We start from the raw sequence: 22,899 nt of genomic DNA, 5'->3' as shown, positions 1-22,899 counted from the left end.
CTATTGCGCTTAATTCATTTATGGTTATAAACGTTATATAAACATTCTCAATTGCCTCTTGATTTTTAAACCAAAAAATTCTATAATTGTATATAGTTATTATATTATAAAATAAAATAAATAGAAGTCAAAAAATCTTGTAAATTCTATAATCCAAACATATAGCAAAATGTCTTCATTAGTTTGATGTTCCTCGCGGAAAATTGTCATGTTTATAAGTGATAAATGTAAATATTATATTATGGTATGTATATTTTTAATAAAAAATTAATTATGTTTTTATTAAATGTTATTAAATATGTTTTAAATCTATATCGATAAGTGGAGTCAATATTTCACAAAAAAGATTACAATTGTCACAAATAAGTGACACTATATTTTTTGACAGTTTTATACTTTTTTTGGTGCATGTCGATGGCTGCTAAATGAATACACATTATTCGCGAGAGAAATTATAAAACTCTTAACTCTTACGAAAAAAAAATAGAAAAAGCGTTATTCATCTGAAATATTTTTTAGGATAATTTTTTTCTAAATTTTGTCATTTATTTTAAGTATAAAATGCAGCAATATGAATTTTTATTATTTAAAGTTAATTTAGCTTTAATAAAACAATTTTATTAACTTATATTTTTGCAATTTGTTTACACTTTAAAAATAATAAATATTAAAAATTCTAACATAGCCTTAAAAAAACTCAATTTAATTAAATAAGCATGTTTTCTATTTGTTTTCGTGAGTTACGTGTTTTACAAAAGCTCTCGCGAATAATATGTTTTCATTTAGGAGCCATCGATTCGTATATGGGTGATTCTCCTGAAAGGGACCCTTTTTTGGTTGAATTTCCAAAAAATCAAATTATTCTTTTTTTGTTACTTTTCTTTCATAAATAAGTTTAGAAAATGTTTAAAGATAAAAATATAAGTTGCGCAAAATTAATTTTCAGAAATAAGACCTCCAGGAACATTTTACTATCATGTGTTCTAGAGGTTAAGTATAATTAATTATAACTTTTAAATTAATTATTTTGTAAAAAAAACTCGGTAGGAATATTTTTTTTAAATAATAAATTGTTATGTTTTAATTTATTGCACTTTTTGATTGTATATTTTATTTTTATTAAATTAATAATTTAATTTGAGGGTTAAGGGGATTTGAACCTTGATGACGTCACAGTTTGTGCAAAGCATTAGTTTTAAATCTGTGACGTCATCATGGTTCAAATGCCCTTAAATATTTCAAAACAATGATTAAAAAATTAAAAACAAAAGAAAACGGCTATCAAATATAAAAAAGGCTTCGGAGATGAATTGATAATTTAATGAAAAAATTCTCATTTTTTCTAATTTTAAAAATATTACAATTTTTTAAACAATATTTTTAATTTTAATCATCAAATATTTTCACATCGATTACATATTATGTTTAAAACGTTAAAAAATATGATGTTATTATATAGAAAATGAGGCTTCGGAGATGAATTTAATTTTTACTCTCATTGATAATACTATTTTAATTAATAATTTAAATAACTTTTTTTACCTTATTTTAAACAAATGTAAGTAAAAAATAATCCTTATATTCTGAACTTTAATTTGATATATATCATAAATATGTTGAAATTGTTTAAATACGTTAAAATATAATTATAAAATATACATTCTGTTTAACCAAAATTCGATGACAAAATTAAATATGTTTTTTAAATAGAAAGAAATTTAAATATAAGCAATAGAAGATTATATAAAGATAGATAAATCTTCGTAGATTATAAATAAATTTTTCAAAAAATTTAAACTTGATAAAATATTAATGAAAAATTAATTTAAATAATGAACCTCATGTTGGAGACACGTGAAGTGGTCCCTTTCAGGAGAATCACCCATATCATTTTAATTAGTAACAGTTTTGACCCAGTAAATGAAATCAAATTCAAACGAATTGAAATAAATTAAGACTGGTAGAAGGCGTGAATTCATTTTAATTAATTTCAATTAGTTTTCGTTTACTGTGCTGTCTTTTGTCAAAAGTTATCATTTTTAGAACCATTAAGACCATGTAAAATCGGTTCTAATCAGCAACAAAAAAGAACTCTTCGTTCAATCACGCAAGGTATATTCACTCACTAACAGAAATTTTTTTTTTATTTTGATTTTAGATGAAACAGTCAAAATATATCTTAAACCAACGCAAAATTTTTTTTGGACCAGTAAGAACCGGGAAATAACAGTGAATTTTTATCTTGACCGGAAGTTTTGTAATCTTTTGTTAAAAACACTAATATTATTTTGTAAGAAAAAATATAAATATTTATTTTAAGACTTATCAATTATATTTCATTAAAAAAGATTGATCGATCTTTTATAAAATTGTTTTCTTTGTTAGGGAATATTATCCAAAGTACTGGAAGAATATTCAATTTTTAGAATTTTTAAGAAAATGATGAATTTTGTTGTTCAACTTAACAGACTTAAGAAAAAGGAAAATATTACATTTAATTTAAAATTCTTTCTATCTCTAACAATAATTGAATAAAATACAATTTTAATTAACTTCATCGAAAAAATTTGAAAGAGAAAAAATTTCACATTCTGTGAAATAATGATTTTGATTTTCGATCAAATGCTGTTCAAGCGAATGTCTATACGATCAATTGTCTTTTGGGAAGAATTCCTGCGCCTCGTATTTTGCATTTCCATATTTTAGAATGTTAAATTATTATTACTAATACATATTAATATTGATTGAATTTTAAAAAGCTTCAAATTAAAGTTTTAGAAAAGTTGTAAATTGTAAAAAATTTTAATTAAAATAATAATAATAATAAGTTACAGTAATGAAATTTTAATACCTGCGGAAAAACACATAATAGATAATAATTAAATATTTATTATTCTGAAACTGTACCAACGAAAAAAAGTGAATGCAATTTTTTCAAAAATTCTAAACATTAGAAAATTCATAAAATTTTTTGTTAGATACATGTATGTGAGAGTATTTATAAGGATTATAAGAATTTTTTTAAATAAGTGATACAAATTTTCTAATATTTGTTACAGAATGTTTATTTGGAGCAATTCGGCCTATTGGAGATTTTTAGACCATTAACATCTAGGCTTGAGTAAAGTACATTTGGATCTAGTTCTTCAATTCTTTGCCATGGATCTTGCGAAGGATTACGACGATACTACTGATTATAATGAACTGTTTCTTGCAGTCCATAATGGGGACTTAAATCTTGTTCACTCTCTGTTCGCTAAATATTCGTCGACGGAAACGATACGAGGAAGGACATTGCTGCATGTGGCGGCTGCAAGAGGACATACGGAAATAGCAAAATTGTTCACCACCAAGCGAGACGAAGCAGGAAACACTCCACTGCATCTGTCGATAATGAGGAATCAACCTGAGGTATTCAACCTTCTCTTAGACGAGACTAACTTGAACGCTAGAAATCTTAAGGACGAAAGGCCTCTTCACTATGCAGCTTTGTATAATCACTCTGAATTTGCAAAGACACTTCTAGATAATGGCGCCTCTATTGAGGTAAAAGATAAAGAGGGAAAAACGCCACTTTATGTTGCATTGGCCAAAGGAAACGTTCAAATGTCAGAAATCCTTTTTAAACACGGTGCAGTTTTGACTGACAACGATTTGATATACATGGGACCTCTTCGTTCCGCAGTTAAGGAAGGAAATTATGAAATGGTAAAGCTGCTCATGGCGAACGGATGTCGCACAGTCGATATTCCAATATTTGATGATTCTGCTCTTACACTCGCGGTATCTTGTGGTCATTTGGAAATTCTAGAATACCTCATGAAAAATGGCGTGAAAAGCAGTGAAACGTTTAATAAGGACAAACTCCGCTTGTTTCAATCAAGTATAAAGAATAAACACATGAATATTTTTAAATACTTAGTGGACGTAGGTTTGAAAACAGAAAGACTGGCTGATGTATTATATGATACAATTACCTACAAACACTACGACCTATTTGTATATATATTAACATGTTTGACAAAAATTTTTGCAAAAACGCATTTTAAGGAGAAGCAGCTTCATTTTTCTATCCGAATGGGTCAAGTGGAAACTATCAAAGCAACTGTCCAGGAACCTACAAATCAGTATCAATCGAACGATTTCGCTAAAAAATTGGCAGTTTACATCGCCGCTGAAATTGGCAATGAAGAAATATTAGAAACTCTATTAAACGCCGGTTATCCTGTCAATAGTTTATTTACGATAATAAGTCCCCTTCACGTTGCAGCAACATTCGAGCATCCGAGATTAGTAAAGCTTCTCCTAAAAGCTGGAGCTGACGTTAATTTGCAAACTGAACATGGTCTCACTCCATTGCATTTTGCAGTAACCTCAGGAAAGCCAGCTGTTGTAAAATATCTCCTAGAAAACGGTGCTGATCCCACTCTCACCTGTAATTGCAGCGAAACACCATTAGCAATGGCCATGGTCATGTTTTCATCAAATCATTTTCCCACAAGCATTCCTGTTTTCAGGTTTGAGAGGTTGGCCGAAATAACGGAGATGTTAATTCGTTATTTAGAAACCGATTCTATTGAGAGTTTATATTTGCTGGCAGCTGGAATTAAAGTGTTAAATATCAGTAATTCAGAATCAAATGGACTAATTTATAATGATGAAGATTCTGTATTTCGTCCTGAAATTGTCAAATGTCTGTCTGGTTATCTAAGTGATGAAGCATTGCAAATTTTTTCGGAGCAAGTTCTAAATGACTCTATTTCATTCGGCCATTCACCAGAATTGCTACAACTTATGATGGATTACAACAATTCCAAATCATGCTGTACTATGGAAGTTTATGATACGGATGCAAGTCGCAAGTGCAAATTAATTGTAATTTGCTACTCTAAAAACATTAGTCGTCTTTTGTGTATTCAAAATTTCTCTTTTGAAGGTGATGATGATGATTACCACGTCTCAGAGGAGAAAATAGCATTTTTTAAGTTGATTGTCGCGCGTTTAGTTTTGTTGACCGAAGACAATCATCAAGGTGTGTTAGAGTATTCCACAAACAATGATCTTAATGATTGGCGAGAAAAGTGTTTAGAGGAGAAAAAGGTCTTGAAAAAGACGAAAATTAATAAAAATATGATCGTTACTTTCTATGATGTACTAACGAAATCAACTAATGAGGTTGCAATGTACACGAGCAACTGTGACTTTTTAAAAGCAATCGAATCTTCTGATACAAAGTTTCCGATCTACGCTGATTTCTTGAAGACAAATGTCGAAATAGCAGAAAAAAGAAAAGAGTTCATTAACGAGTGCAATAACTTAATGTTCAATTTGATAAAAAAATCTCATAAAATTCGAATTTCTCGAGCTGATATGGTTCATATATTTCAATATCTCACAATTGTAGATTTACAAAGGTTCTCAGCAGCTTGTTCCTAAGATCTAACTTTAATACTGAATTAGCGCAAATATTTGTTTTGTATAATTTTTTATGTGTCTGTTTTCCGCGATAAAGAAATTATGATTTAAGGATTTGTTTTCATATATGTATTAAAAAGTAATTATTAATATTAAGTTAATTACAAATTTCAAATTTATGGATGTATATATATTTTATGATTACATCGTTAACAAAGCTTTAAGCTTCAAACTAATGTTTTGTACGTACGTCGTCAAATTAACATTTACCAAATTAAACGCTCATTAGAAATTTTGTTTAGAATATTTTAGTAATATGACATTGAATCAAAAAATACACTTTTTTAACCTCTGTGAGGCCTTTATTTTTATACACTGTGAACATCTGAAATTGATAAGGCGTTTAATAAAATATATGTTTGTTTAAAATTGTTCTTATTTTTCACAAACTTCTCTTCATGTAATTTCCAATAACCAACAATATACTTCGGATTTAAAGAACACCTGCGCCTCATTATAAAATATTATAAAATATTCATTTATATATTTTTGGAAAAATTATTTTTATACAATTGAAGTTTGGGTTCAAATAATTTGACCCATGTAACGAATTCAACTGGGTTGAAAATGAACTCTTTCAAACTTATATATCAACACATAATTAAAGATGGAAAATATAAAAAATAATAAAAGCCTATAACTAAAAATGTAGTAATACAATAATTTGGAGTGGTTTTGAGCAAAATATAAATTTTGTTCAAGAATATGATAATGCTAATAATCTACATCTTGTTCAAAAATTTTAGCAATAATTTAAAATTTAGGTAACAATACATATAGTACATAGTAGAGATAATTTTAGCCTGTATAATAAGAAAATAACAAATTTTTCATTTCATATTGAAAGTTTTTTTTAAATAATTCAGAAATCGACATCACTATAAAGCTTTCTATGAGGAAACAATAATATTAAAAGACACACGGATTGGTATTTAAAGGTAAAGGATAATAAAGATGGGACTTTTGAGCAATTTAAATTTTAAGTTTTTTATAGTAAAGAGGCCGCTATTTTCTTAATTTGGATTTCACCTGCAAAAAGAAAAATCGATATACCCTAAATACTTAAAAAGTTATAAGACGTCAAAGTCTTTTTCTTACTGTTTTGATAAACGAATTTTCCGACTTTTAAAGTTAATATTCTCAGAATTAAAAAAAAAATCTCGTCTAAAATTCTTTAAAAAAAATATTTTGAGGATGAAATTGATTTTCAGACCCGACCAATAAATCAAGCCTGTCTGTTTTGAAATGATTTGAGTTATTTCATTACATTTATTTTATTAACATGTTCATTGTGATAAATTTGATGTGTATAAAAAATGTTCTAAAATTGAATTTTGTGAGTTTAAAATAGAAATTATTCTCTGGTATTCAAAATAAAATCGAAGCAATCTTTATCTTGGGCCCTTTTTTATAATTCTACTTGCATGATTATTAATAGAATAAATTAAATGTTTAATCATAATTTTTTTATTTTTAGATTAGTTTTATCTGTAAGGGAGAAATAGCAATAGCAATGGATGCAAGTAAACCTAAATAATTATAAGATTTACAGCATATATTTTATGAAAAGGTAAAATAAAATCATTTTTATTTTAATATCACATCACTACAATATTTTTAACAACATTTTCAAAATATCGTTTAATTTGTAAATGATTTTAAGCCCACGTACAAAAAATGGTTCAAAGCTTAAAGCTTAAAATAATGTAATCACAATATACATCTATGTATTTAAACTCTATAATAAATTAATATTAATATTCATTATTAAAAAGTTTAAATTACTTCTCATTGCGACTTAGACGACAATTTCTTTATCGTGAAAAAGAAACATAATAAATTATACATACAAAAATATTTGCGTTAATTCAGTATTTTTTACATTTTAGGAAACAAGCTGCTAAAAATCTTCGCAAATCTACAACTGAAAGATACTGAAAAATTTGATAAATATCAGCATTTGAAATTTGGATTTTATGATTTTGTTTAATCACACTAAACATTAAACAAACACATTCGGTTATAAATGTTCTTCTAGTTTCTGCCAGTTCGACATTCGCTTTTATAAACTCAGCATACGCTGGAAATTCTGCTTGAGAATAATCAATTGCTTTCACAAAATTCTTGTTGTTTGCGTACATGGCCAGTTTATTAACTGGTCGGGTTAAGACATCGTAGAAAGTGACGTTTAAATCAATGTCAATTTTTGTCTTTCGCATAATATCTCTCTGCCTTATACATTCTACTCTCCAATCATTGAGATTGTTCTTTTGACAAAATTCTATCACACCTGGATGACACTCTTTCGTCAACAATATTAAACGCGCTACAACCAACTTAAAACAATCCGTTATATCCTCTTGATCATTTTCATCATTTAAACAAGACGAGAAACAGTCCACTTTAATATTTAAAAGATCATCAACATTTTTAGAGTAACCTATTATAAGCACTTGGCTCTTGTAACTTATATCGTGATCCCTTATTTCGAATTTAAAACATGATCTCAAATCATTATATTCCATCATAAGTTGTAAAAATTCTGGTGAATGTTCTAATAAATCAATAGTTTTGAAAGCTCTCTTAGAATAAAGTTTAATTTTTGTATCACTTAGGTAGTTAAATATGCATCTAACGATTTCAGGCCAAAATTCAAAATCCTCATCGTCTAATAATAGATTTGACTCTGGATTTGAATCATTTTTCCCATTACCCTTTGCCACATTTATTCTATTGCATAGATTTTTGACAGAACTTTTATTAAATATTCCCATATTTTAAGGTGGCTCCAAAAAATTATATCATTAAATAGAACATCTAGCGTTTCTGTTTTTACACCAATATGTACTAAATATTTAAAAATATTCAAGTTCCTAATTTTTATACTTGTTTCAATCAAGCCGAGTTCATCTTCATTAATCGTTTCACTATTTTTTTCGCCATTCTTCATGAGATATTTTAGAATATCCAACCGTCCGGATGATACGGCAAGTTTAAGAGCAGAACCAGTAAATGTTACCCTCACTATCTTTTTCTTCAATAATCGCGCCATTATCTATAAGTTTTTTTGCAAATTCAGAACGATTATACAAAGCTGTATAGTGAAGTGGCCTTTCATCCTTGAGATTTTTTGCGTTCAAATTAGTCTCTTCTAAAAGAAGATTGAATACCTCAGGCTGGTTTTCTCTAATCGCCAGATGCAGTGGTGTATTCCCTCTTCCGTCTCGCTTAGTGATGAACAGTTTTGCAATCTCTGAATGTCCTCTTGCAGCCGCCACATGCAGCAACGTCCTGCCACGTATCGTTTCCGTCGAAGAATATTTCTCGAGTAGAGAATGAACCCGATTTAAGTCTCCATGCTGGACTTAATATCGTCCTTATTAGTTAAAAACTATTTTTATAACTATTTTTACAATTGAAGTTTTGGTTCAAATAATTTGCCTAATATTATAAAAATTATAAAATTAATAATAATAGGGTGGCTGCGAAATTTAATTTTCAGAATTTCCTGACGTTTCCAGACTAATTTTTCATTTTACCTGATTAACAAATTTTTAAATTATTTTATATTTTGCATTGCTAATTAAAATTGCAACAATGCTTTTTAAGGAACAATTTTATTCATAAAAAAAATATGATAATTAAAAATTGTTTGTTAAAAAATTTTTAATGTGTTTGAAATTATTATTATAAAAAAAGTAAATGCAAATTTTCAATTTAAATCGTGCTTAATCGGCTTTATTTATTGATATAAACGGCCAATGTCCATTTATTAAAAATCTAAAAACTAAATTGACATTTATCAAAATTTTTTAATTTCTACTTTTTTTCGATTAAAATTCCCTTACTTTTGAAGAATTTTTGAAAATTCTCTGATTTTCAGTTTTTTCTTAACTTGTCGCCACGCTGAATAAAAGATACGTTTTCTAGTTACTTATATAATAAAATTTGTTTTAAAAAGTTTAGGAAACTGTAAGAGAAATAGTGATATTTAATGCTTCTTTGGCTCAAATATAAAATACTGATTCTTTAATCTTTTAATTACTTCTGTGAAATAAACAAAAACTAATAATTAGTATATTCTGATATTCATTACATTATCTCTGCAACATATTCTTTTTTACTTTTTTGAATTCAAAACTTTAAACAGAAATACTAATTTTGCAGCCTTTTTGGAATGGTTTTTGTTTTGAGCAAAATGTAAATTTTGTTGAAGATTATGATAATGCTAATAATAATCTACATTTTGTTCAAAAATTTTAGCAATAAACAAATTATTCCTTTCATTAAAAGTATTTAAAAATAATTCAGAAATCGAAAATATTTTTTAAGACGATGAAAAAATACGTTTTGTTTAAAATTCTTTAAAAAAAATATTTTGAGGATGAAACTGATTTTCATACCTGACCCAGATTATTCAAATCAAGCCTGTATATTTTAAAATAATTTCAGTCTAATATTTTTTAATGTTTAAGTTTTTAAATTATAACCATTTTACATTTATTTTATTAACAAGTTCATTGCGAGAAATTTGATGTGCATAAAAAATTTTCTAAAATCATTTATTAATTTTTTTACCCTCCTAGAAATTAACAAAAATACTAAACAAAAAGCATTAGATTTTTAGATATGACAGAAGCTGCTTAACTGAAAAATTACCGCACATATATCAAATTGGAAATATTTAATATTAATTTATAACGGGACTTTTAAATAGAAAATTAAATAATAAATTAAAGAAGATAGCTATTGCATCGTAGTCCCGAAATTCGATATTTTACCAACTCTAAGTCGCGACTAAACTCTAAAATAAACACACAAAAAGGTCTCAACAAAACAACGCTAACAAAAACGAAAGACAAATTAAAATAAAACAAAGGGAGGAACTGCTGAGAACACGATCGACGATGCATCGATCTCCAGTCAAAAATAAAATCAAACCTGCGATGAAAACCCTCGCCAACAACCAACGGCGTCCTTTCTGCAACGGCTTTCCGGCGACTCCAAAGAAATAAAGTTCAGAAAGACTCAATAAAACGCTTAAAAATTCACTAAACTATTATAACTTTATTTTAGAAAATTTAATTAAGAAAAATACAATCAAAATTTATAAATCAAAATTTAATGAAAATTAATATAAAATCTTAAGAAATGCTCAATTTGGAAAAACTCGACCAGCTCGTAACACTTGCTTGCGAATAATGAATTTATGAATGGTTCCAACGCCTTCCTGGAAGCCTGCAGTAGATTTTGGGAAAATCCTTCTTCATCCTACTCTCTAATTTTTCCCATGCATCCTTCCTTTTTCAATCAATGGAAATTACCTATAAGAAAGAGGGAAAGGGTCGCTACTCATCACCTGACTTCTCCCACTTCTCAATTACTCGAGAAATTATTCAGGGAAGGGACAAGACGGAAGATAGACACTAGACGCTGACCAACGGACTATACCAAAATTGGGAAAAATGCGACGGAGCGATAGAAAAGACGGAGACGAAGTCACAAACTATAGCACTGGACTAAGAACGATAATTCGCCTTATAAGTAACGAATTTACTTCGTTACAAATTTAAATAATACAAGTGAAGAGCAAGTTTTTAAAACTTGATAAATTCATATTTTCTTATTAATAGAAATTGAAACAAATCGTTTTCCTACAAAATTTGCATTATTTTATTTATTTATATCAATGTCGTTCTGTTTTTTAATTAAACTTTAACATAATTAAGTGATTTAAAGATTTTGATAATTTTTTCTAATAAAAAATACATAAAAATTACAAGTCACATCTTATGAATTTATCAACTTTTGATAACTTTTTAAACATTCAACTGAATAGATACATTACAAAGAGCAATTGCCAAAAATAAAACGGTGTAGAAAAGGATAAATATAGTCAGATGCGTCAGATGCTCTTTTCATTTTGAGTTGTGTAACCCGCTTATTGCTCCACTTAAGGTCATGTTATTCAGTGTGAAGTTTTTCCATAGTAAAGTATATGGGGCACGTGACCACTGAATAACATGACCTTAAAGGTGAGAGAGTACCTTTACATGCTTTTTCCACAGCTAAAGTTTCCATTCTATTGGGAAACTTTCTTTTATGGTTATAAACGTTAAAATGTTTTCGACTGACAGTGACAGCTCTGTATTCACAAATCAAATTCTATAAATTATTAATAAATACTTATATAAAATAAGTAAAAGTTAAAAAGTCTTGGTTTCTGTAATTGAAACATTGTAAAATGCCATCATTAGTTTAACGTGTTTAACTTTTAGTCACGGAAAATCTTCGAGTTCACAAAAGCGATATGTTGATATTGCATTCATCATGGTTAGTATTTTTAATAGAAAACTAATGTTTTAATTATGTATTTATTTACTTGTATCACTAAAGTTTGACATATTATATATTTTTTGTTGATATTTTTATATACTACACATTTTGACTGCATGTGATAATAAGTTTTTCAAAATAAGTTTAATTGAAGAATTAAGATGTCAACTCAAAACAATTATTAAAATTAAAATGTGTACAATATTAAATAAGAATCGTGAACAGACGAATTTTCTTGAAAGAAATTAAAAACGACAATAGTTAGACAAATTAAAATAGAGACCCGCTGTGTTTATTCCATTTAGAAGAGCAAATATTTTTCTATAAAAATTGACTAAAATTGAATGAATATAACTATAAAGTTACTAATGTTGACTTTCGTTTTAGTCTTATTTAAATACCTGTACAAATGAATACCTAAAATTATAAACCGAAAATTCGTTTTTTTGTATACAAAAAAATAAAATAAATAAAAAATAAAAATAAAATAAAATATACTTTTTATTTTTTGAATATCCGGATAGGTTATCCATTAGTCCGGATAATGCGATCTCTATACTGTAATTTCTGGGCAACTTGTTGAATTTTCATGAAAAATTACAAAACTGGTTTAAGAATGGAAAAATGTGAAATTAATAAACATAGAATAAAAACTATAAGGAATCAAAATCCGTCGAGAAAATTTATGAGCGACAAGTATTTTAAAAGTTATAATGAAAACTATATTGGTGTGGTGAGTGCACCAGCGCTACACTTAGTTTTTTTTATCATTTTAGGTATTTATTTGGATTTGTATTTAAACATTCTCTTAAAATCATTAAAATACATTAGAACGCAACGTTTCATGTCAAAGTTAAAAATTTATTGTATCAAATGCTTATAAACTTTAAAATTAAAAAAAGAATATTTGAAATTTGACCGGATACTCGAAAATCCAAAATAATATGCGTGGTCTCTACTGTATATTTAAGATCTATTTATAAAATGTTTTAAAATTATAATTTTATAATTATAAAGAAAAATATTTAAATTTCTATTTAATACAGTAAAACAAGAATTTATTAAAATGCTGATTCTCAAATTTTTAAGTTGAAATTTAAAAATATACATGTTTTGAATAAAAATGAAAGTTGAAATTATTAAATAATTAATTAATGGATTATTTTATATTTTCTTGTTGTATGATTTAAAAACATTTATTACATATTTGAAAATTAATAAGTGTTTAAAATAAATAATTAGATAATTAAATTTTAATTTAATGAATAATAAAATAATAAGTATAAATAAATTGAAAAAATCAACTTTTTTTATTTGACTCCGGGGCTCTTAAATATTTCATTCCTGAAAACTAAAATTCTATGCAGATCAAAGAAGTATTACCAAAGTATTCCTGAAACGTTAGTGCCCATCAAGAAGGTATTCAAAATAAACATTAAATTCTAATACAACACGGAGAAAAAAGAATAATCAAATTTACCCTGAGGAGTGTCAAATTTGAAAAAGTTGATACTCTTCTGTTTAGAACTTAACCTGAGGAGTGTTAAATTTACATTCGTCATAGTACGTTTAATTAACCTTAATTTTCCTTTTTTCTCCGTGAACTTTACTAAATTTTACATAAATTTTATTAAAAATTTAGTATTTTTTATATCAAAATTTTTCTGTGTCGCACTTTTTCCCCAATTTGTAAAATACTTTTGCAAAATTTAATATAAATATATTGTCTCTCCGTGAAGCCTAAACTTTTACTGATTTAACAATGTTCATTTTCTTTATTCATAATGAAGTATAATTTATAAAATGATTATTGTTTTATAATTCACCATAATTTTAGTAATAGATTTTCTACCGATAATTTGTTATTTTTAAATAAATAAAATAGTGAGTAGTGACAAGTTATTTACACAATAATTTTATACATACCTATACTTCATACTAAAAATAATATGCTTCTTTTTTAATCCAAAATGTGATGGGTGAACTATGTATTACCCATGCATTATTTATTTTTAAAAAAGTAAATAAAATAAAATTTGAATTATGTACATATATGTATATATTTGATATGGCTATCAACGGTCTATTTTGTTAAAACAGAAACTAGACAGTAGACCTGGATAGGAACTCGATATGCTTCTGTTCGGTTTTCCCTTCCAGCTGCTGGCTTGAATCTAGCTCCACTGGATAGTTATACACTTCCAGGATAGATTTATACACGGGGCAGTAATTGAAGCACCTGCAAGTGTTAATGATGAACTTACCTTAATAATAATGTGAAAATGAATTGTAACACTTAGAGAAACCAATGAGAAGAGTTATTCCTTTATTATCTGAACCTCTGTTATCTAAACTGAAAATCAATTTATCCCAACTTTTTCGGCACCTAAAACACTAAATTTTATAATTTTACATTTATCAGGGTGTCCAGCGGCCAGGGAAAAGTCAGGGAATTTTATTCATAGTCAAGGAAATTTCTAGAAATTTATCAAAAGATTAAAATTTTTTTTATCTAACAGGACTTAAATGGTTTTTATTTAAGTTCGGTACTATCATTAGATATTAATTTTTTGTTAAATAAGTTAGTATTCTTATTTTTGTCCCAAAAAAGCAGAAATAACGTTAGTAAATTTTAATAGTCGGGGAAAAAGTCAGAATTTTTCTCACAATCCTTGCTGGACACCCTGTTTATGGGCATATTAAGGGCACATTTTCTAATTTTTGTTATAGAATATTTAAGTGGAGCAGTGCCTCCTATTTGATTGCAAATCACCGCCAAAGCGACAGTAAACTACTTGGAATACAAATCTTCTATTCGTTGTCATGGATCGTACGAATGATTACAACGACATTTCTGAGTACAATGACCTGTTTCTCGCAGTCCACAATGGAGACTTAAATCTCGTTCATTCTCTGCTCGAGAAATATTCGGCAACGGAAACGATACGTGGCAGGACATTGCTGCATGTGGCGGCTGCAAGAGGATATGCAGCGATTGCAAAACTATTCCTCCCTAAGCAAGACGAAATTAGAGACACACCTCTGCATCTGGCGATTAGGGAAAACCATCCTGAGGTATTCAAACTTCTTTTAGGGGAAATTAACCTGAATGCAAAAAATTGCTTTGGCCAAAATCCACTTCACTATGCAGCTTTGTATAATCGTCCTAAATTTACAAAGATACTTATAAATAATGGCGCCATTATTGACGTTACTGATCATAATTCACAAACGCCACTTAATGTTGCCGTGGAGAAAGGAAACGTTAAAGTAGCAGAAGTTCTTTTTGAACGTGGTGCTGTTTTAAGTGACAACGATTTAAAATGTGAGGCGTCTCTTCGTTCCGCAGTTGGGAAAGGAAATTTGGAAATGGTAAAGTTGCTCATGGCGAACGGATGTAACAAAGTCGATGTTCCAAATGATGATAACATTTATTCAAAATCTTCTCTTAAACTCGCAGTATCGTCCGGTCGTATGGACATTTTAGAATATCTCTTGAAGAATGGGGTAACAAACAGCGCTACAGTTAATGCGGATGAATCACGTTTATTTTCGGCAATTATTACGGGTTGCGGTAGTTTAACTACTTTAAAATGTTTAGTCGACCTTAGTTTTAAGACGGAAGAAGCAGATTTTATATTTTATTGTTCAATGATTCAAAATTTTCATGACGTGTGGCGATATATATTGACATGTTTCTCGAAAATTAATGCAAAAACGTATTTTAAAGAGAAGCAGCTTCATTTTTCAATTCGAATGGGCCAAGTGGAATCTGTTACAGCAATCGTAAACGAACCAGCAAGTGAATATAAATCGGACCCTTTTGCTAAAAAATTGGCCGTTTACATTGCTGCTGAAAGTGGCAATGAAGAAATATTAGAAACTCTATTAAACGCTGGTTATCCCTTTGACAGTCTATTTGAATTTACAAGTCCTCTTCACATTGCAGCAACATTCGAGCACCCGAGATTAGTAAAGCTTCTCTTGAAAGCTGAAGTTGATGTTAATTTGCAAACTGAGCATGGTCTCACTCCTTTACATTTCGCAGCATGTGCAGGGCAGTCAGCAGTAGTGAAATGCCTCCTTAAAAATGGTGCTGATCCCTTCATATCCAGTTCGTTCAGCGGATCAGCATTAGAAACGGCCTTGAAGTTATTTTCACCCTCGTTTTCTTGCAGACCTATTTCTCCATTAGTGTTTGAGGGTTTGGTAAAAGTGACGGAGTCACTAATTCGGTATTCAAAACCTGAAAATATTAAAATCCTAGTTCCAGAAGCAGTTAGAATAAGAGTTTCAAGTATCAATAATTCAAATCCAAAGTCAAATGTACTACCATCGGCCGTATGTGATTCTGAATTTCGTCCTGAAATCGTTAGATGCCTTTTTAATTATCTAAGCGATGAATTAGTTGAATATTCTTCGGAAGAAATGTTAAATAATCCGTTTCCAATAGGACATGCGAAAGAATTGTTACATCTTCTGATAGATTATAATGATTCCAACTGGTGTTTTCGAATCAGCATAAGTGAAAATGAGATCAATTACAAGTGCCAATTGCTCCTAACTAGTTACTCTAGAAACATTGATGGTCTTTTAAATACTGCAAGGTCAATTATCTCGAATGAGGATTGTGATGGATACAATAAGGCACACATGGAGGGTAAACCAGAGTTTATAAAATTAATAGTAGCGAGGTTAGTGTTGTTAACTGCTAATTGTTATCTGCCTTTAATTGCATTTTGTTTAAAGAATGATTTTAATGATTGGCGAGATATGTGTGCAAAGGAGAAAAGGATAATGCAAAGGACGAAAGTTAGTAAAAATCTTAAATTCACTTTCCATGATGTATTAACTAAATCAATTGATAAAGTTGCGATGTACACGAACAACAATGATTTCTTAAAAGCAATCGAATATTCTAATACAAAATTTCCGATATATGCTGATTTTTTGAAATCAATTCTCGAAATAGCAGAAAGAAGAAGAAATTTCATCAACGATTGTGCTAGTTTAATGTTTGATTTGGTTCAAAACCGTCATAGAATTCGAATTTCAAGAGCTGAAATCAATCAGATTTTCAAATATCTGTCAATTGTAGATTTGAAAAGATTTTCAGCAGCCTGTTCCTAAAATGTAATTTTATTATAGGCACATTTAAGGCAAAGAGTAATTTTTGTGTATAATTTGTTATGCATTTTCCTTCTACGATGAAGAAATTTTCATTTAATTATTTGTTTTCACCAATATTTTAAAATGTAATTTAATCTTCAATAGTAATTATGATTAATTACTATTTTCGTTAATTATAAAGTTCCAAATGGATGTATATATATTGGAATTACATCGTTAACATAATTTTAAATCAATGTTTTGTACGTCAGAACATTAACATTAATATAGTTAATGTTAAACTATAGTTAAACGCTTATTAAAAGGTTGTTTAAAATATTTTAATAATTATGATATTGAATCAAAAATAAGCTTTTATATACCTCAGTGAGGCCTTTATTTTTACACATATATGAGAATCTGTAAACAATAAACGTTTTATAAAATACTTAATACCTTAAAATTATTCTTTTCTTTTTGTCAGTAATTTGTTTTCCTGTAATTTCCAATAACCCTCTCATTTTAGGTGTGTTTTAAAATTGTCATAAATTTTTTAAGGCTTTTATTTGCATATTACACTGGAATCTTGTTTAAACGGAAATTGCTTTTACGGAAAATAGAGGTCCGGAGACCTATCAACAAATTTAAAATATATAAACACACGATCACACCATATAATCGAGGTTCCAGTGTATATATACTTTGAATTTGATGAACAGCAAACTGTTACCCACACATTATCAATTATGTTTCCTGCGAAAGTTAAAATTAACTTGAATGCAACCTTCCGAATTCTTAAATGTGAAATATTATGAAATTTTAAAGTAATTCTTTAAATGCATACAAGCATTGCATTGTTCATTAGTCAATTTTCGCGTCAAACATGTAAGACCCATGCAACAAACAGTAAAAAATGTTAAAGAAGTTGTATATTTTGAAAAAAAAGCCAGTAACATTTCAGCCATTCAAAATGGACCTTATGTAGCCGTAAGGCTAACAAATTGTTTTTGAATTCTTTTAATACCTGAAATTATAGTACGAAAAATGTAATATGTAACTTTTAACTCTTTTACGATTTAATTTATTTTCCAGAAACTTTAATTTTTTGATGAATTTAAAATTGTTAATAATTGAAGCGACTAATTGTTCAATATCGTGAAAGAAGCGTTTATAAAAATCGCCAATAAAAAATATAATAACATTACGACAGAGGTTCAAATTTTAATTTTTTGAATATTAATTATTTGGTTTTCAATTTTTCATAGTAGATTCAAATACTTTGCATGCGGTCTCTCAATTGCATTTACATATTAAATACATTCATTTAGTATATTATTTTTTAAAGCTTTAGATTTTTAAAAGTCTAATATCTCCGGCTACAGTGAACGAAAAACTTTCAAATAAGAAGTCGAAAGATGCACAGTAAATTGTGAGGTATTAAAAAACGTTGCAAATTAAATTAACACACCATAAAAATTAAATAAATTCAGAATTGGTGTTATTCTTATTATGCATGAAATTTTACTGCAAATCAAGCCTTATCAACAATTAGTAACTACTAGAGGTGTGCAAAAAGATCGAATAGCCGAGCTATTATTGTATAATAGACAATTAAACCGTTTAATTGAGTCAATTAATTTTTATTTGATTCAATTTAATTTTTTTTCAGTGTAGTAAACAATAAGACTAAAATGGATTATTTTAATCATATCTGGTGTCCATTTAATTCTAGATGGATTAAAGTTTTTCAGATTATTTTAATTCACTCTAGTATTATTTTAATACATCAAGATTAAATTAGAAATGCCAAAAAATATAGTTTAACTTTATGAAATGGATTGAAAATACTTTCATTTCATGTCCTCTGGGGAGACTTAAAATTGTTGAAAATTTTGAAGCTGGGAAGAGCTATAGTTTTTTCTGGTTTTGAGATATTGAGGCTAATTTAATTTTAGTACACACACACGTACGGACAATTTTCAGAAACACGTTTTTTGGTCTCCTGAGGTCAAACTACATTGAAATATGTCAAAAAATCACAATTGAAAATTTTTACCAATACAACCATATTAAAAAAATAATAACAAAACATAAAAAAATTTATCAAAACTTCTGGTGATATTGGGCAGTATTTCTTAAATACTTATTTAATTTTATTAAATATTAAAGTTTTAAATATGAAATATTAAAATATGAAGTGTTAGATTTCTCAGAAATGTCAAAGCCGTTCTATAAAATTATGTCAGAGAGAATGAAAAAATCACGAATCATCAGAGTCATAAAAAGGCATCAGAAAAAAGAAAAAATAATCAAAATGTCTGATATTTTGTCATAATTCTTCATTATTTTTTTAGTATGCAATCTTTTCTCTATTATGAGTAAGCAGCAAGAATTTATTTAAATAAGTTAAGTGATACAAACTTTCTTATTTTTGTTACAGAATATTTAATTGGAGCTGTTTCACCTATTCGGGATTGTAGATCACTATCAAAGCTTCAGTAAAGTGTATTCGGACCAAATTCTTCAATACGTTGCCATGGATAGATCTAAAGATTACGACGATACTTCTGACTACAATGAGTTGTTTCTTGCAGTACACAATGGAGAATTGAGTCGAGTTCATTCTCTGCTCGAGAAATATTCGGCGACAGAAACGATACGCGGCAGGACATTGTTGCATGTGGCGACTGCAAGAGGACATGCAGAAATAGCAAAGACACTTTTGGGTAATGGTGCCACTATTGCGGTAGAAGATATAAAGGGCAATACACCGCTTGATGTTTCATTGGCGAAAGGAAACGTTCAAATGGCTGAAATTCTTTTTCAACATGGTGCTGTTTTAAGTGACAACGATTTAACTAATATGAAACCTCTTCGTAACGCAGTTGGAAGAGGAAATTTTGAAATGGTAAAGCTGCTCATGGCGAACGGATGTAACATAGTCGATATTCCAAATAATGGTGACTTTTTTCCCAAATCTTCTCTTAGACTTGCAGTAACATTTGGTCGTTTGGACATTCTAGAATATCTCATGAAGAATGGAGTAAAAAACAGCAAAACAGTTGAGAAAGATAAAGTAGACTTATTTATAACAGTTATTTTGGAAGGCAGTTTGGATACTTTAAACTTTTTAGTCGATATTGGTATTAAAGTACAGGATTTAGATGATGTATTTAATAGTACATTTTATTTGAGTCGTTATGACATGTGGAAATATTTAGTAACAAGGTTGTCGAAAATTAATGCAAATACGTATTTTAAAGAAAAGCAGCTTCATTTGGCTATTCGAATGGGCCAATTAGAAACTGTCAAGGCAATTGTAAATGAACCATCAAACGAATATGAATCGAACACTTTCGCCAGAAAATTAGCCGTTTACATTGCCGTTGAAAGTGGCAGTGAAGAAATATTAGAGATTCTTCTAAACGCTGGTTATCCTGCTGACAGTTTATTTAAATGTATAAGTCCTCTTCACGTTGCAGCAACATTCGAGCACCCGAGACTAGTGAAACTGCTATTGGAAGCTGGAGCTGATGTTAATTTACAAACTGAAGATTGGGACCGAACACCATTACATTTTGCAGCAACTGCAGCGCAGCCAGCTGTAGTTAGATTTCTTCTAAATCATGGTGCTGATCCCTCTATAACCTCTAAACGCTGTGATTCACCGTTAAAAACGGCTTTGAAGATTCATTCAGGTATAATTCATATATTAATACCTGTTACTCCTTCAGTGTTTGATGGATTGGTAAAAGTGACGGATATGTTAATTCAGTATTTGAATAGTAAAGCCACTGAGGATTTATTTCACTATGCAGTTAAAATGAGAGTTTTATCAAGTATCAGTAATTCAAAACCAAAGTCAGAAAGACTAACATCTGCTGTAAGTAATTCTGTATTTCGTCCTGAAATTGTTAGATGCATATTTAATTATCTAAGTGAAGAGGAAGTTAAAGATTTTTCTGAGTCATTTTTATTTGAAAAAAGTGATTTATCTGATTACCCACCAGAGTTGTTTAAACTTTTTGTGGAATATAATATTGATTTGAAATCGTGTTTTGATATAGAATTATACACTAGCATTAAAAATATCAAGCACCAATTGCTCTTAATTGGTTACTCAAAAAACGTTCCTAATCTTTTAGGCACAATTTCAGAAATTATTAATGATTACGATGAAGATTACTACAATGACTTAGAGAAAAAGAATATAATAGAAATATTAAAATTATTATTTTGTCGTTTAGTATTGTTAATTACAAAGTATGATCGAATTGAGCTTGAGGAATGTGATTTAATTGATGTTATTGATTGGGTAGAGAAGTGTTTAAAGGAGAAAAGGGTCATGCAGAGGACGAAAGTAAATAAAAATTTAAATTTCACTTTCTTAGATGTTTTAACGAAATCAATGGATAAAGTTGTAGGGTACTCAAACAACGAAGATTTTCTCACTGCAATAAAATCTTCACAAATGAAATTTCCGATATATGCTGATTTTTTGAAGGCAAATGTCGAAATAGCAGAAAGAAGAAGAAATTGCATCGATGAGAGCACGACGTTAATGTATTGTATGGTTAAGAAATGTTACAAAATTCAAATTTCTACTTCTGATATTCGTCACATGTTCAAGTATCTCTCTATTGTAGATTTGCAAAGATTTTCAGCCGCTTGTTCCTAAAATGTAATTTCATGCCAAATAACGCGAAAATCAGTTTTGTTGAATAATAATTTAGGATGTATTTTCGGTCTATGTACGATGAAGAAATTTTCATTTAAGGATTCCTTCTCATCAATGTTATAGAATATGGTTTAAATTTTATAAATAATTATTAATATAACATTAATTTTAGAGTTTAAATTTATAGACGTATATTGAGATTACACGGTAAACTAAGCTTTACGCTTTAAATCATTGTTTTGTACGTCGACACATATAAACATTAACAAATTATACGCTTATTAAAAGTTTGTTTAAAATATTTTAAGTGATGTGACATTAAATAAAATATAAGCTTTTATTATTTTTAACCGCCTCAGTGAGGCTTTTATTCTCACAGAGAATACATGAGTTTATAATATACATTTCATAAAAAAATCTGAATAACCTTAAAATTGTTTTTAGATTTGAATTATTTAATCTATTTGTCAGTAATTCCTCTTTTCCCGTAATTTCAAATAGCTTTTAATTTTTAATATTATGTTTTAATTAATTTGTATGTTTATAATCTCTATATGCGATAAAGGTGCTTTTTATACATACCAGAAAATCAAATCAAATTGATGAGAGTGAAAAGAACAACAATATCTACCTATCTCTTTTCCACTCATGATTTTCTGCTTTCGGTGGACTTATTCTGCTTACATGGAATCGCACCCTAAGGGGGTCCAAGGACCCTATTATTCTTTATAAATTTAAGTGTACAACAATTAAATTTATTTGTGGTTCAACATAGAATGTTTTTGTAAAACACAACATTTTCTCTTGTGTAAAACAGCAAAGTTTGGATTTATTTACGAGGGACAAATTAAAGCACCATTCAGTACATTATCCTCTATTGAAAACAAAGACTATTTTATAATTTTTCAATCGAAGGGAAACGAAGTACTTGAAAAATCTTGTGATACAGCTACTGGCGAAATCACCGAGGAAAATATTGGTACAACTACAACTGAAATTCTTGTTGAAAGAAACAGAAACAAAGAACAAAAAGCCGTAGATCGTGTGACAATTTCTCCATCGTCATCATCGAAACGTTCGTTTGCAACTATTTCCGAACCTGAAGAAAAGGAGGAAGGAGAGAAGAATAAAAAATCAAAAACTGAAATTTGTAAAAACTGTTCAAAGTCTATCGATAAGGAAAATTTTGATCCAAATGTCGAAGAAGGAAAAATTGCCAAAAAGAACGATAAAGTTAATTCTCAATCGTATCTAATCGAACATATTTCGTATCTTAAAAAAAAACGAAGGCTTACGACAAC

General features: G+C 28.6%; 2 protein-coding genes across 2 annotated transcripts; both read left to right on the top strand.

The window, feature by feature from the left end:
- Positions 1 to 41: 41 nt before the first annotated feature.
- On the top strand, positions 42 to 16,997 carry LOC122505119 (serine/threonine-protein phosphatase 6 regulatory ankyrin repeat subunit C-like). Its single transcript, XM_043616580.1, has 3 exons — positions 42 to 244; positions 3,060 to 5,428; positions 14,606 to 16,997. Exons 2-3 carry the CDS (start codon positions 3,160 to 3,162, stop codon positions 16,939 to 16,941), a joined length of 4,605 nt encoding a protein of 1,534 aa, XP_043472515.1. The 5' UTR covers positions 42 to 244; positions 3,060 to 3,159; the 3' UTR covers positions 16,942 to 16,997.
- Positions 11,584 to 22,702, top strand: LOC122505137 (ankyrin repeat domain-containing protein 17-like). The gene is made up of 2 exons (XM_043616602.1): positions 11,584 to 11,808; positions 19,361 to 22,702. The coding sequence occupies exon 2, from the start codon at positions 19,457 to 19,459 to the stop codon at positions 21,596 to 21,598; it is 2,142 nt and encodes a 713-aa protein (XP_043472537.1). The 5' UTR covers positions 11,584 to 11,808; positions 19,361 to 19,456; the 3' UTR covers positions 21,599 to 22,702.
- The last annotated feature ends 197 nt before the right edge of the window (positions 22,703 to 22,899 follow it).

This window comes from Leptopilina heterotoma, unplaced genomic scaffold (genome assembly GCF_015476425.1).
Source record: "Leptopilina heterotoma isolate Lh14 unplaced genomic scaffold, ASM1547642v1 Lhet_343, whole genome shotgun sequence".
In the NCBI taxonomy this organism is placed as follows: domain Eukaryota; kingdom Metazoa; phylum Arthropoda; class Insecta; order Hymenoptera; family Figitidae; genus Leptopilina; species Leptopilina heterotoma.
This window is presented reverse-complemented; position numbering and strand designations above follow the sequence as displayed.